Source organism: Hydra vulgaris, chromosome 01, assembly GCF_038396675.1.
Source record: "Hydra vulgaris chromosome 01, alternate assembly HydraT2T_AEP".
Lineage (NCBI taxonomy): Eukaryota > Metazoa > Cnidaria > Hydrozoa > Anthoathecata > Hydridae > Hydra > Hydra vulgaris.
In genome coordinates this window covers 36,307,501-36,324,293 of record NC_088920.1, presented here as the reverse complement: position 1 = coordinate 36,324,293, position 16,793 = coordinate 36,307,501, and the positions used below count along the sequence as shown (strand labels likewise).

The window sequence follows — 16,793 nt, the reverse complement described above, 5'->3', positions numbered from 1 at the left end:
CAATCTTAGGAGCATCCCCTTACCCAACTCATCGCAATCCCTCGTTGATAGCACACATCAAGACACAACGACACAAACACAGCCACAAGAAAACGCAACAACAGGGTACTAAAAAGGTCTTGCAAAAGTTTGAAGATCCAAACTTTGGAAAAGTGGTAGATAACCCGGAAGAGAGAACCTCTTTAATTACGAAAACCAAGGTGTAGTTTGAAAACTATTTAATAACAACACCAAATGCCGATAATGATGATATACTTTGTTACTTGAAGAGCCAAACATTTAAGTGTTCCAAATCTCATCTTCCTCCAGTTCTGAATGAGTGTTTTCCATAGCTGGATATATTTGTGGTGACAGAAAAACAAATCTCTCATCATCCAAAGTTGAAAAACCTGTTTGTATAAAAGAGAACTTAAGACAGATGAAGAAAATAAATGATGTGCCTTTTATAGTTTGATTCAATTTTTCAAAAAAATAATTTGAAATTTTCCTCATTCCTTTTCTGTAAATTAACTTTGCCATCATTGTAGCACAAAAGCAAATAATAATGACCAAATAAAGTTTTGAATTTGAGTCTAGCTGACTTATATTTTATTTTTATTCTTTCAATGTATTATTTAACTATGAAATCTTTCGATGCATTGTTAAACTTTGAAGATTTTTCGATGCATTCTTTAACGATATGTCTTTCGATTTACCTTTAATGATGCATTGAACACGATACATTGACCATATTTAACAATGTATGATACAATGTATCGCTTCTTAGTATGTACATGTATATTAGAGTTTTCAAAATCAATTGTACCCAATAATGTTAATTTATTTAATTCATTAACACTAATTAAGTTCATGTAAAATACATGAACTGCATTAAAAGATATTTACTGGAATAATGCTAGTAGTTAAACATCAGCTAAACATAAAAAATAATTATTGCGATTGATGACATAACGTTTTCGAAATAGTCCATATATATATATTGGAAATATTATTTCATTTCCATATATAACAGCCTGTTATGTAACGTTCAATTGTTTTAGTATATTGTTTATTAGGTAGATATAATCAATACCGTGTGATCTGTTTAATACCTTTAAGGCGTTACAACCGACAGACACAGTAACGCGATCCAGCAAATCTTCTTGAAAAAAGTTAAAAGGTTTATTTAAATATGCAATTTAAAACATATAAACTTAAGTTTTCAAAAGAAAAATTTCTATATAAGGACACACGACGTTGTTGTCAATTAAGAAAAAAAAAGCATCCGATAAATACACCAACTTATTATTAATTCAATGGATGCCTTCAAAATAAGCATCAAAATAACGTTCTGAAATATGGTAATAAATATTTAAACGAATATCAAATTTCTTTTCATTTTTCGCAATTGAAAAATGACTTCAAATTATAAAAAGCAGCTTCTTTATATATGCCATCATTGCTTGACAAATAATGTAAATAAAAAAAGATGTGATTCATTTAAATTATGAATTTATATGAGATAATTCTGCTGTAACTGCTATCTACAAAAAGATTTTAATGAAAAATTGCAGGTGTATCTTTTAATGAGACCAAGTTTTTCAAAATTTCACAAATCAGTAATGCCCCTACCATATATATTTTTTATTGTTGCTATCTATAATGAGGTGTATGGTAGTATAGAAGATTTGCCTCTAATATACCGTGGAGCATGCATTAGCAATCCTTGTTTAAATAATGGTTTGTGCACCATAACTCCAAATGGTTTTCTTTGTACGTGTGTTGGTGGCTACATAGGTGTCCAATGTGAGAAACGTGCAGACGAGTGTCCTGATGATAATAGAGTTTCTTGTGAGCATGGTGATTGTCGTCTTGATTTAAGTGCTCAACCAAGATGCATGTGTAATGAAGGTTATCAAGGTTTAAACTGTGATGAAAAAATTGACAGTTGCATCTCAAACCCATGTTTTAACAATGGGACATGTATTAGTAAAACAATTGGCTATGAATGTCAATGCCTTTCAGATACTTATGGAGTTCAGTGTCAAATTAAAAAAGAAAATATTTTAAAATGTGTTTCATCTTGTGATGATTTCGCTAATGATGGCAGATGCTGGCATGAAACCACAAAAGATGTTATTGTGGGATGGGGATATGGTGATTATATATGCAACACTAAAAAAACCTGTTTTAATCTCTCATCTAGTACATCTGATAAGCATGATTATATTGAAGTTCAACTGAAACCTATTCACATGCAGAATTCAGATGAATTAGTATTTGTTACAGATATTGATTCTGAGCTCTATGGATATAATTTTATCCCTCATATACTACCATTAGAGACTGATTCAGAACTAGCTTTTAAAAGTTGTAATATTACAAATGCTCAGCCGATAACAAATATTCAAAATGTTAACTCTAAATTAAATGTAAATGCAAGTCTTCTTGTAATTGGAACACAATATTTTATTGCAGATTTTAATGAAATTCATAGATGTGTTTTAGGCCTACGGCTAAATGTCACGGTTAAAGATAAAGATTGTCACGACCCTTCAAATTTAACAGGATTAATGTGCAATGGCAGAGGAAAATGTTATAGTGATTTTAATATGAGGTCATTTGAGTGCTTGTGCTGTGAGGGATTTGTTGGAAAATATTGTCAGTATGAAGATCTATGTTTCACAAATCCGTGCAAACATGGAGTGTGCAAGCTGGAAGGTAAGATGTATTTTAATTTTAAAAGTAATGGTTTTGGTAATTTAGATTAACTGAGGATTTAAGTTAGGGGCAGATAGTATGTTACTGGGGCCCCGGCTAAAAATGAGATTTTGCAAACCCCGCTCCGGCAAAATTATAAGATTTATCAGGAGTTGATAGCCTGGGCTAAAATTTATAATACTTAATATATTATAATTTTATGCTTACATTTACTATTTATTAAATACTGGAATACATTTATATATTTTTAAAATTTATTTCCAACAAGATTGCAAGCTCCCACTATTAAGTTATGAGTTAAAATATAGAATATGTTAAAATAGTAAGAAACGTAAAACTAAGACTCAAAAAGTTGTAAGTTGTATAAAAAAGAAAACATAAAGATGGGTCAGAGTTATTAGGTTTTTTTGATATTCAAAGAAAAAAACTAGAATAATAAAAGTTTTTTAGCATGAAAAGGTAGATACAGTAAAAGGATGCAACTTGTTGAATAAAAAGCCAAACAAGAATGAGTTTTTGTTTATCGTAATAGAGATGATAGCTCGTTTGAGCATTGACCATGATTGTATTTACAAGATTTACCATGATTGATTTACCAAGATTACCAAGATTTACAACATTTACCATGATTGTATTTACAAAAGAAAGAAATGCAACCTTATAAAAATGGGGAGTGGCTCAAGCTTGGCAGATAAAGCAGGTCTAATTATATTTAAAATGTGCTTTTAGACTTTGTCTGAGAGTAAGAGGGTTGCTATTCGTCAATATAGGAATGCCAACAATATTGCAATATTTTTTGCAATTACAGAAGATAGATCAGATTTAAAATTGGCTGCTTGTTCTAAGCAATTAAATAGTGAAGATTTTTAGTCAAGACAAAAGTATAAAGTTGAGTCGTCAACAAATAGAGCCTCTTCAGATTTCATGAAGATCGTTGTTGTAGATAAGAAACAATACAGGAGCAAAGATTTTGTGGTACCCTTAAAGTTACTTGAAATAAAGAAGAGGGTAGGCCTTTAAGAATAACTTTACTACTGCAGTTAGAAAGAAATAATTTAATAACCTCAAAATCTTGATATAAAGAAACTAATAACAGAGTGAAAACTAATCATGGAATAGTTAGAGAGGTCAAAGTGTTTTCTAGAATTTTTAAAAATTGGAACCACTTATTTAAAAAATTTACTTTTTAAAAAATTTACTTTTTAAAAGTTTAGCAAAAATTAAAAAGAGTTCTAGAGAACACTTTTTTAAGACTATGATGAAAATCTATTCTGGAGCACAAACTTTAGAAGTGTTTAATTGAAAATTAACTTTAGGGGCCATCCATAAAGTACATACACAGGTATAGGGGGAGGGGTTTCCCAAAAGCGTACAAACGCATACAAAGAGGGGAGAGGGTGTTAAAGACAATGAGTATGTACGTTATTTGACTATATCTCCTAAACTTGATTTTTTTTTAAACATTGAATTTCACGTGTGTAACAAATCAGAGTTGTGTTTTTTTTTTCCTGACTTCAGTCACAATCTTTTTTTTAATAATCTCTCTTGATAAATCTTTCTTTCCTCTTTATGAGGAGAAAAAAAAAATAGAGTTCATTTAAAAAAATAATGCGTATGTACGCAGTTGTAGGTGGGTGGGGGAGTGTCTTAGAAAGCGTACAGGTTCATACAAGGGGGAGGGGGTCCTAAATCAGTGGTTTTACTGCATACGTACTTTATGGATGCTCCCTTAGCATTGAAGCCAGAGTGATTTCGATGTTTAACAATTGGTTAATCTGTTTAACTGTCAGGAAGGGTATGGCCATTATATTCAAGAGTCAAAATAAAGTAAGATTTCTTTGCAAATAACTCTGCTTTATTCTAGTGAGAAGTAAAAAGATCAGACCCGTGAATAAGAAATAAATATTAGACTTACTTTAGTTAATGTGTCTAACCAAAAGTCTCTAGAACCTAACATCTGAGATAAGATACAAGGTTTAGTAAAATGAGAATAACAGAGCTTAACATCAGGTAGGACTTTTCTACATTGGCTTCTTGCAAAAATAAAAGGACATTTGTTCTTAAGAGAGATGTATTTGTAAAAAAAGGTTAAAAAAATGATTAATGTTTAATAGAGCAACTGCTTAAGATGGTGAAAAATGTGGAGTAGAATGGAGTAGAACTTAAAATTGAAAAGAAGTAGTTAAAGCTTCCAAGATGCACTTTATGCATACATATTATGGGTATAAACATATGTGTGCTATTTATTTAGATGCTGGCATCTAAATAAATAGCACCATATAAATACCAAAGTATAAACTTTGGTATTAATATGGTGTAGTATTTGAACAAGGTTTGTTAGAAAAGATTAAAGTAATTTAGGTATCAGCATGTAGAGAGGTAGCTGCTTCAGCAGAAAATGGTAGTGGTAGAAGTAAGAAAACTTGAAGGAAGTGCCTTACATATTGTATGATTGAGCTTTAGTTAAGAAAAAAAAATGCTTTAGATTATTTATATTAGAGAAACAGAATAAAAGAGGAAGGCTAAAGCCTGATGATGATGATGATAATAATGATGAATATGATAATGATAATAATGATGAATATGATAATCATGTTGATCATAATGATGTTTAAATATGCATATATATACAAAATATAACATGAATTTTGAATAAAGATAATATACTTTAGGATGTATAAATGTTTATGCAGCCCCGGTTAGAAACCCGGCCCCAGCTATATTTTATTAAACCCGGCCCCTGCCCCAGTCAAATATCAACCCCGGTCACTTACTGGGGGCAGACAGCATTTAGGCATGAATAAATAAACCAGTAGTTATTATCTAGGGTGAATAAGATAACCTCTATGATGGAGTCTATGATGGAGAGCACCATAAAAGTTTACTGCATATACAATTAAATTCTTAAATCAGCTATTCCTAAATAGTTTAGTTGATATATGTACATTATCTTGAGTATCACTCTTTAACTAAAGGTTTTTCATTTCATTTATAATGCACTCTCCAAGTTTTCCTACTTATTTCGACCTTTTTCTCCTGGAATAACTACTTCTCTACATGCTGATATCCAATTTTTATGCACAACATGCTCAAACGACTTTAATATTCCTTGATGCACCTTATGAGATACACTTACTATTCCAAATCTCTGTCAAAGATTAATATCTTTTTTCTTATCTTTTAGGGTCACCACACACATCCATCTAATCATCATCTTTTTTGTTTTTTCAAAACTGGACATCATCAACTCTTATCGCCTATGTTTCACTGCCATACATCAAAACACTACAAAAAAATGTACAAAAATATTTATTTTTTTCCTATACACTCTTAGGCCACTTTCCAATATTTTTTACTTGGTCATTCTTGATTTAACAATGCATAAACTTGTTTTATTCATGTTTATCCTAAGCCTTTTTGCTTCTAGTCCATCTTTCCAACACTGAGATCTTAGTATTAAATCTTTTTCTGTCTCTGTAATCAAGCATCAAGTATATCCATAAAACAGCTCTTATGGTAAATTAACACTGAACTCTTGAGAAAATTTTTGCACATATTCACAAAGATCTCTATTCTTTTCTTCGGATTTCCAACCAATTTTATGTCACTAGTAAATAATTTGTGCATATAATATTTGCATAATAAAAGCTTCATCATGTATAACTCTTATGTTACTCACCTATTTTTTATCCTGCTTTTTGATTAAGACATGCCCATTTGTGTCATAAAGCCACCTGATTTGTTCTATTTCTGTTGATCTTTTTTTGTAAACCATTTTCTACATTCTGTCAATCCCATAACATTTGAAAACTAACAACATTTCCCCTTCAATATTTCTCAGATCAAATCCCTTTCTGCTATGTACTCCTTCCTGGCTATTCATGTCTCCACCTATATAAAGCATACTTATTATTTCCATTCATATCTTCACATATATAAAACATATTTATGTTAGTATCAGTTTAATATCATTATCAGGGCGTACTTAAAACCCATAGAAAATGAAATGAGTTAAACAAAATAAAATATAATAATAATAACAACAACAACAATAACAATAATAATAGTAATAATAATAATAATGGTAACTTTACATATGAAAATATGTGAGTCACTCAACTCACATATTTTCATATGTACTCAATCAATCAATCAAATTTATTGACAGGCTCAAGGCCCAATATAATAAATATACAATGGATAAAATAAAGTGGATTAAAATAAATCAAAGACTAACACACTTGAATATAAATGAAACCCAAGAAAAAAGTAAAATAAAATAAAAATAAGAAATTAAAGTGTTATAAATATAACTGAGCTCTCCATTTAAACATCAGTGGAGACTGCAAGAACCTGTCTGAGTTAACAAAAGCTTTTATGACAAGGTTCTCACTATTCTGCAGCAGTAACAGTGAGGAGTAGTGTTGCTTGCGAATAACAATAAACTCACTCACTCAATAAGCAGTAAAATGAAAAATACTAATGAAATTCGTGATATAACAATCTAATTTTAATTTAGAAATGCCTCTCTCTCATATTCCTCAAGTTTTTTTTTAAAAGTATTTAGATTAACAGAGTTAACAACAACATAGGTTAAACTGTTCCACTTATTAACAATCCTATTAGTAATGCGTTCTTGCTTCCGAAATAAGAACATTTTGTTTGTGCAACCATTGAATATGACCTCAATTTTAGATATAAGTTGTTTATTGGAAGGTATCTCTAATTTACTTTATGAATATCATTTTTAATTTTATAATATTCTATTATATCGCTCTGTTCTCTTCATTTTTCTAATGATGTCAATCCATATTATTTTAATCGCTCCTCATATTTCATACCTTTTAAACAACTTATTCTTGTTGCTCTTTGTTGTACTTGTTCTATTTAATTGATGTCTTTTTAATAATAAGGATTCCAAATTGGTGAAGCAAATTCCAACTAACGATACAGCAGTTTCATTAGGTCTTTATCTAAGTATATAAAGCAATTTGTTATTTGACCAAGTATTCTGTTTGCTTTTCCTGCGATCATATCTATATGATTTTTCCCTTTTGTATCATTAGATATTAGGACACCTATATCTTGTTCCAAAGATGTTTTTATTATAGTGAAATGATTTTATCATAGTGAAATATTTTAATCATATTTTTATCATAAAGAAATGATTTTTATCATTAGTAAAATGATCCGAGTTCGATCCCCACCACGTCCCTGGTAGTACCGCGCTCAACTCGTTTCTCCGCGCAGCGTCCTTGTTTGTCAAGGTTTGTGTCTCAGAGTTATAGAGTTGAGAGAGGGTTATACCACATATAAGCAGTCTCCTCCTCCTGTAATGGCCTTCTCGGCCTTGAGGAGGTAAATTAACACACACATTTTAATTGCTTGTTGGTTAGCTCATATAACAATTATAGCGAGGGTTTTTTTCCCTATATGCATAATTTTGCATTTTTCATTGTTGAAATGTAATAACCATTTTTTACTCCATTTACTTAGGTTCAATAAAACCTCTTGCATTGTGTAGTTATCGTTGATATTTTAATCACTAAAATAATTTTTGAATCGTTGGCATACAACTTACAGCAATTTTTTTTCTTGTGATATCAATCAATATAGATAGCAAATAATAGCAGACCTATTACTGAGCCCTGTAGCACTGCACTCGTTACCTCCTTCCATTCTGATTTATAAGTACCAAGGACAACTCTTTGAATTTTTTTAATCAGATATGCTTTAAGCCAGTTTACTAAAGCTTCATTTTCACAATATGAAGTTCAAAAAAGCTATATCATTTGAAAAACCATGTTCCAGAGACTGTGTAATTAAATCTAAAGACTCTAGTAAATTTGTGCAACAGTTTTTACTACGAGCAAAGCCATGCTGCGAATCAAATATTAATTTATTTTTAACAAGATGTTCCATCAAAGCGTCTCTTATCATACTCTCCATTACATTGCACACAACAGACGTTAATGAAATGGACGATAGTTTGTTGCTTTCAATTTGTCTGCTTTTTTAAATGTAGGGATAATATTTGCACACTGCCATAATCTTGGAATTATGCCACTTGAGTAGGATCGATTAAAAATAATTGACAATGGAGTTGAAATACTATTAGAACATTTCTTTAAAACTCTCGGGTGCACTTGTCCTCTCCAGTAGATTTATTAACATTTAATTTACTTAAATTTTTAATAACAGTGTCAATGTTTATATCCGAATTTGCAATTGATTTAGGTAATGCTTTATTAAACATTGGTACATTGTCATTTTCCTTTTAAAAAATTGAATGAAAAATATTGTTTTTTTAAATTGTTTTCAAGATAAAATGTTGGTTTTATTACGTTTTGGAACATATAGAATTTATCTAAGCCATCTATAAATAATTGCGCTATTTCGTTTTTTCCAGTTACTTTGCCTTCAGAATTACTCCAATCGATTTGAGGGAAATTAAAACCCTCATATAAGAGAATACCAATTGCTTTTTTATTCAATATCATCTTGTTGGCTGCTTCAATTGACCTCATTACATTTATGCAGTTGTATATGTCACTAACTACAATAAAATAAATACATCCACATAAGTCTTTCTCTATTATTGTTTGAAGAACACCAAATCTGTTCAATTAGGTTACTTTGAAGTTAAGTATAGGAAATTTTGAAAGAGTTTAAAGATTTAGCAATATATACAAACACTCCATCAGCTTTTCTGAAGGCTCTATCATTTCTATGTAAGCAATACTCAGGAGTATTAGTTACCGAATTATCTGTCCACCATGTCTCGCATACCATAATTATATGCGGTGAATTTCTTTCAACCTCAATTAACAACTCATTATATTATTTAACGACATAGCGTTTGTGTACCAGCATTTTAAATAACTTTCTGTTATCTTGTTTTTTTTGTGATTGATTGGCAATTTTTTATGATTTTATTTGCGCGAGGATGTTTGAATTAATTTCTTGGCTTAAAAAAGTATTTGATGACAATTTTAATGTTAACTTTTAAACATGATATTATTTCTTTCACTTTTTCAGCAGTTATGGATTCGTCTGCAACCTGGTCTGATGTATGTAGGAACATGCCTACAAATATAGCCTTTTTAGCTTTGTTTTCAGTTGCAGATATTGCACTAACGAGAGCTGTGTTAGTTTAAGATCCTGGTTTAGGTAAGGCTGCTGCAAAGTCTGTATTTTGAAATCTTACTATTAGTGTCATTTAAACAAACTTTTTTTTTCTCAAGTATTTCAAGTTTCAATTTCAAATCATTGATTACAACTTCTTTATCAATTACAATTTGCTCCAGATTGTCAATCCTCTACATTAGCTCTGTTTTGACTTGATTAATTGCAAAAGCAATTAGTTCTTTTACTTATTTTTATTATTAGTTTACCTTATTACACAGAGACTAAAAAGTTTCAGTATGTGTTTATATATATGTATATATATATATATAATATATATCATATATGATATATATATATATATATATATATATATATATATATATATATATATATATATATATATATATATTTATATATGTATATATATATATATATATATATAAAGTAAATGTGTTAAATATACAATTTATGGTAAAAAATAGCTTTTAGCTCGTCTGTGATATTTAAACTGACAAAATTAAAGTTAGATTATAACAAAACCCATTAATTTAATTGAGGAAACATTAAATTTAATGTTTTTTTAAAAAACCACTAAAACGCAAGTTAAAAGACTACAATGTTTTTAATTTATTTTATATAAATATATATTAGGGGTGTTCAAAAAAGTAAAATTTTCAAAACGCGAATACAAAAGAAGCCAAATTTGGGGCAAATATTAAAAAAATGCAATTACAAAAAAAAGAATCCAAAAATATTGGTGTTTACCAAGCAGCAAAATACCTTTATACTTAAAAAATTTTTTTCTAATGTGATCATAATGGTCCAAATTTTTTATTTAGGTTGTTGTGTATACTGGTTTTTTCATAAGTGTTAAAATTAAAAAAAGATTTCAGATAATTTATGTAAAAAAAATTCTTTTTTTGTGAATTTGCGCAAAATTCTTTTTTTGCGCATTTTCACTGAAATACTTTTTTGTGAAATTATTTTTTAATATAAACAATAATTATGAAAAGATTAGAATACGCAACAATCTAAAAAAAAACTTAAAGCCATTATGATTGCATTAGAAAAAAAATTTTTTAAAAATATTGAGACTTACCTTGCGCTCAAAGCCAAATAATTTAGGAACAATTTGGGGCATTTTTCAGGATATTTTGCCCCTTGATGCAGTATGCTATAAATATAAGCAAATGAGGCCTGTATTTATGTGTGTGTGTGTGTGTGTGTGTGTGTGTGTGTGTGTGTGTGTGTGTGTGTGTGTGTGTGTGTGTGTGTGTGTGTGTGTGTAAAATATATATATATATATTTTACACACACGCACACACACATATATATATATGTAACAGTTATTATACTTTTTATTATAAATTAATATATTAATATATATTTTATCCTTTATCCTTACATAAATAAGTATATAAATTTTTATTTAATTACTTTTATAAGTTTATATATTTTTATATTCTCAGGATATCTCTCTTAATATAATGATAATTAAATGGGATGATATTTTGATCCACATTCGAACTAAATATTTTCATGATAGCTTGATGAATTGTTTAAGTTAGTTTTACGGATATTGTGAACTGCAATTATTATTTCTTTTAATAATTGTATGACTTCATTAGTACACACTGTTTTCTTAAATTCTGAAATATTCTTATTTATTTTTAAAATCATTATTTCAATCATAATTCATCAACATTTTTTTAATACATTATTATTTAATATTATGTAGCAAAAGATTAGACTTGCTGCTTATTTCTATTTTTATACTAACTTCCATTAACTCAATCCTCCATCATCAGTTGTTTTTTCCTTTAAATATATGAGCCTGATATTTAAAAAAGTGCATGTAGTTCTTTCTCCAGAAGCTGGTGGATTTAACAATCCCTTGATGTTCAAGTTCCAAAATCAAAAGACTTTAAATTATTTTCAGAAGTATCTTTATGCTTTCAAATAATTATATTTACATTAAACCATTGGTTTAAACTTATCAAACCTGGTATAATAATTACAAAAATTTTATGTATAAATTAAATTTATAAAAAGAAAAAAAAAAGAAAAGGAAATGAGAATATAAAATTAAAAGTTTAAAATATATAAATTGCTGTTTATGTTTTAAATTGTGTTTATGACTATAAAATAATATTTAAACAAATATTTTTAAGATAATTTGAAGCAAATAGTTGAAAATTTTTAGAAGATGAAGATGGTATTGTGACACACCAGTGTGAATGTGATGAGGGTTATGATGGTGCCACTTGCAATCAACGAACAAATGCGTGTGAAAGTAATCCATGTTTAAATAATGGATGGTGCATTGAACAAGGAAGTCGTTATAAATGTCAATGCTTGAATGGGTATTCAGGAGTGCATTGTGAGAAAAAGTTTGATTACTGTTTATCAAGACCATGTTTGAATGGTGGTAGTTGTAAAAATGGGCTTAAAGACTTTCACTGCGATTGTTTACCAGGATACAAAGGTATTTTAAATATTCAAGAGGTAAAATCATAAAATAGTACAATCCACACTTAATATTTAAATAAATTGATTATTTCAATTTAAGATGCTATTATATTTTTCCTGGCATGTCTGAAAATAACAGCTGATCAACAATCAATGAGCATCTACTTTTGAAAAAAAATTTATGAGTTTTATGAATAAAATGAATTTGAATTTGTAACTAGAAATGTTAACATTTCCAAAAAGAACTCCAAATAATAAGCAAAAGTAATTCCAATTTTCTATTGTAAAGAAAAAACTTGGATAAAAGTTCTGATTTCAAAATAATATGAAGTTTTTAATATGAAATCTAAATCACCAGCTAAGAATAAAAAAATGTTTTAGCAGGTGTTTTAGTTAAAAGTAAAGATTTTATTTTTTCAAGAAAAAAGTATAACTTTTTCCTTAGCAGGTTGTTAAAAAACAATCATTTGTTTTGGGCAATTCAAAATAAAATGGTAATACAGCTGTATGGAAAACTGAAAAGATTTATTGAAAGTTCAAAGCAAAATATAAAAATTTATATTGTGTTTAATTAAAAAAATGTGAAAATTACAAAAATTAAATATGGTTGTCCAGAAAAAAATTTATCGTCTACTTTTCAATGTTTTTTACTTAAGCCAATTAGTGTTAATCAGCAACCTTTAAATAATTATTTCCAGTGCTGTCCTGGTATTAGCAATGCCAATAGCATCAATAGTGTGAATATTTTGTTCCACTATAAAAACAATTTCATGATAAATAAAATGCTCAAATCTAAAAAAAAATTCTAACAGCAAAAATATCAGCTTGTTTGTATACTTGACAGTTAATTTTTCTAAATTTATTTTTAAGTTTTATTATTTATAAAATTTTAAGGTTTATTAAGTAAAAAGTATTTTTTTTTTTTTTTTTTTGTTATTCACCTCCTCAAGGCCAAGAAGGCCACTACAGATGAGGAGGCTACTTAATAGTGGTTATAATCCTCTCTCAACTCTATAACTCCGAAACACGAACCTCGACAAACAAGGCCGCTGCGCGGAGAAACAAGTTGATCGCGGTACTACCAGGGATGTGGTGGGGATCGAATTCTGAACCTCTCGCTTATGAAGCGAGCGCTTTACCACAACACCACTACCGCATTAAGTATTATTGGTTTATTATTAAGTAAAACAACAAAGAATGCAAAAAAAAAAGAAATTATTCTGTTTTGGGAATATAAATTGAAACAAAATGCTTAATAAAAATAGGGACAAAAAGTTTAATATAAAGTTTGAAAAATTAGGACAAAAAGTTTTTTTTTATTTTGAAATAAAAATTTCTTTTAAAAGAGTTAAAAAATATAAATTTTTAGATCTCTCTAGTTGCATGGAATCAAAAAATTTGTATATTTTGAATCAATTTTAGAAATATGCTTTATTATAGGTACAATTTGTGAAATTAATATTGATGATTGCGCAGCTTCACCATGTCTAAAAGGTACTTGCCTTGATACAATAAATAACTTCACTTGTGCGTGCATAGCTGGCTATGTTGGTAGACTTTGTGATGTAGTTCTAAATGAATGCAGTTCTAGTTTTTGTGAAAATGGTGTTTGTGTTAAACAAAATGAAGAATATTCTTGTAGCTGTGGAATCGGTAGTTTTTACTTCAAGTCCTTTTAAAAATTATTTATAATAAAGTTTAATATTTATTATTCTATTTAATGTATATTATTTCTATTTAAAATTAGTTTTTATAATTATAATTAAATATAGTTGGTTTATAAGTTAATATAGTTTTAGTAAAAAAAAAGTAAAATAGTAAAGATACATTCGTTTATAAATAAGTTAAATTATAAATAATTGTTTTGGTTTTATAACTATTTAATAATAGTAATAGTAAATAAAACTTATAAATAAATATTTTATACAAAACTTTTTGGTTTGATTTTTTCAAAGCTTTGACATTAGTTTTTGTTTATGGCTAATTTTTAGGTTACACTGGTATGCATTGTGAGCTTAAAGTTGATTTGTGTACATTTTCAAACTTTTGCATTAAGAATAATGCTGATTCTTGCGAAGATCATGGTTCAAATGTTTCTTGTGTTTGTAAAAGCGGCTGGTCTGGTAGTAACTGTGGAATAAATTTTGATGATTGTTTAAACAATAAGTGTACGAATGGTGCAAGATGTGTTGATAAACTCAATGGTTATGATTGCCATTGTCCCTATGGATTCACTGGAATGTTTTGCGAAAGTAAAGAAGTTGTGATGTTAAATGCAATATTATGCTGATATAAATATTTATTTACATTATGTTAAACATTTTATTTAAGTTTCTTATTTATTTAATGTTATAGTTGGTCCACCCAAACAAAATACAGATATTAATATTGAATTCACTACTGACTCATGTCAAATGTTACTGGTATTAATTCATTTTTTTTTTTTAATCAAATATTAAATGAGTTGCTTTTTTGTTTTATTTCACATTAATTTTGCAATTTCTTAAGAGAAAGTAAAATCACAAAATTTATATAAAAATTTTGATTATAGAATGATCTCAATCATGTAACAGCCAATACATTTAATATACTTGGAAGTTTATGTAAATGCGATATTAATTATGATTTATTGTTACAAGAGAGTAAAGTCCTATGCAAAGATGAGACTTCTGGAATATTTAAAGCTACCTTAAAAATTAATAATTTACAATGGGAAACAAACATCATTTGTCCGTTGCAAAAAAGTTTGCAGAAAAAGGAAAAACATTTAATATGTAAGTCGTTATTAACGTTTTTAGCTTTTCTATTATTCATTCTTGCTCTCACAAAACATATCTCTTTTTAAAACCGCAAACAGAAACTATCGCTTTTTTAATGAAATGTTTAGATATTTAGCATATAAATATTGGTTCTGATATTATCTCTTTCCCCTAATCTATCAGTTCTTTGATAGATTCTTGCATAAGCTTCTGTATTAAAACCTTTTTTTTTTACTTAGCAACTGTGTGATCAAACTGCCTTTTATCTTTAATTGCCTTGATGACTATTTTTCTTTGTTCTCCATTTGAGCTTAATAAAAAAGTTAAAACAGATTTGATAGCAAACCTCTATCTTTTCCTGAAACTGTTATGGAGTTGATGCTCCATTTTTTCCTGAAAGCTGTTATTTAAAATTACTGCTTTTCTTGTGTTATTTGACTTAACAAAGTTTTTTCTGATAAAATATTTAAAATATAAAATATTGCTGCATAAATTGTTGTTACATTTTTACCTTTTTCTTTTTTTAAAAAAATTTTTTTTTTTTTGAATGCTAAGGATGCTAATTTAAAACTTATTTTTCTAATTTTATTCATCTTTTCCAAATTTTAAACAGACTATGAATAATTGAATTATTAAGATTTATTAGTATGAATCATTGAAAGAGGTGATAAATGGTAACATAATTACTTATTTGTTTTAAAATTAGTCTTAAAAGAGGGTTTTTCAAACTTTTTAAAATCCTTTTTGTTTTTAGATAACAACACATATATACATTCAGTTTTGAACTCCAATGAGAAATGTATTGGCTTGTATGTAGAAGCGAATATGGCAAGGAAAGTTGATTCAGCAGATAATTCAAATAATACTATTGGTAACATCATTTTAATTCTTACGCTTTTTTAGAGTTTTTTTTTAATTAAAAAAAAGAAATTGATAGTTTCACAATAAAAATGATCTTTATGTTTAAGGTGTGGTGGTAGGAATATTGGTTGGTTTATCAATATTTATTTTTTCATTGTTTATTTGGTGTGTTAAATTGAGAAACAATCGAATGAAAGTTGGCACTTTGCACAAGTTTCAAAAGTAAGTTTAACATTTTATGTTGAATATGTAAGAACTAAGTAATAGTATTAATTTCTGATTGGTAAAGAGGTATTTTGCAGTTATTTCTGATTGGTGGTATTCAAAGTTTTTTCTTCAAAGTATTTCATAAGTTTCTCAACATTATTGAAGCCTCGGACACCAAACCAGGAGTAATGGTTTTGTGACTTTTAAAACTAGAGTTTTTTGGGGAATTTTACAATTCTGCTTGTTTTTGATGACACTGGGTAGTTATTATCTTCACATTTATTGTACAATAACTACACATAAGGACAGTAATATACTTTTTTATTTCTTTGTGTCGTCTATTGTTTGTGTCGTGTGTGTGGATTGGATTGTATCATTAGTTAACTAATCCACATTACCACTGCACCTCCTTCTTTGCTGTCTGGTTGTTTAAATTTATCATAGGTTTATCAAAATTTATTTTATTAAGTTTATTAAGTTATTTCTTTATTACGATGCATGACCATATAAGTAGTTGTAGTTGAATTTATGTTTCAAATTTCTTTGAAACATATAATACATCAAATTTTTTATATAATGTGAAGTTTAACATTTAATAACTACAGTAGCGTCCAAAAATTGGACAGGTTAAAAAAAAACGTTTTTTTATTTTTATTTCATCACATACTC

The 16,793-nt window shown here is 28.2% G+C and overlaps 2 protein-coding genes across 2 annotated transcripts in view; one reads left to right on the top strand and one right to left on the bottom strand.

Annotated features, from left to right (window-relative positions):
- Positions 1-10,132, bottom strand: part of LOC100205824 (unconventional myosin-Va) — a 121,016-nt gene extending 110,884 nt beyond the window's left edge. Inside the window, exon 1 of the mRNA XM_065788037.1 lies at positions 10,095-10,132. The gene's annotated coding sequence lies outside the window, so the exon portion shown is untranslated. The remainder of the gene's footprint in view (positions 1-10,094) is intronic.
- The window catches only part of LOC100205282 (fibropellin-1), a 22,458-nt gene continuing 6,740 nt past the window's right edge, over positions 1,076-16,793 (top strand). Inside the window, exons 1-8 of the mRNA XM_065788038.1 lie at positions 1,076-2,700; positions 12,032-12,313; positions 13,738-13,950; positions 14,289-14,549; positions 14,653-14,720; positions 14,849-15,071; positions 15,811-15,927; positions 16,025-16,139. Coding sequence (XP_065644110.1) covers positions 1,566-2,700; positions 12,032-12,313; positions 13,738-13,950; positions 14,289-14,549; positions 14,653-14,720; positions 14,849-15,071; positions 15,811-15,927; positions 16,025-16,139 — 2,414 coding nt within the window. The 5' untranslated portion in view covers positions 1,076-1,565. The remainder of the gene's footprint in view (positions 2,701-12,031; positions 12,314-13,737; positions 13,951-14,288; positions 14,550-14,652; positions 14,721-14,848; positions 15,072-15,810; positions 15,928-16,024; positions 16,140-16,793) is intronic.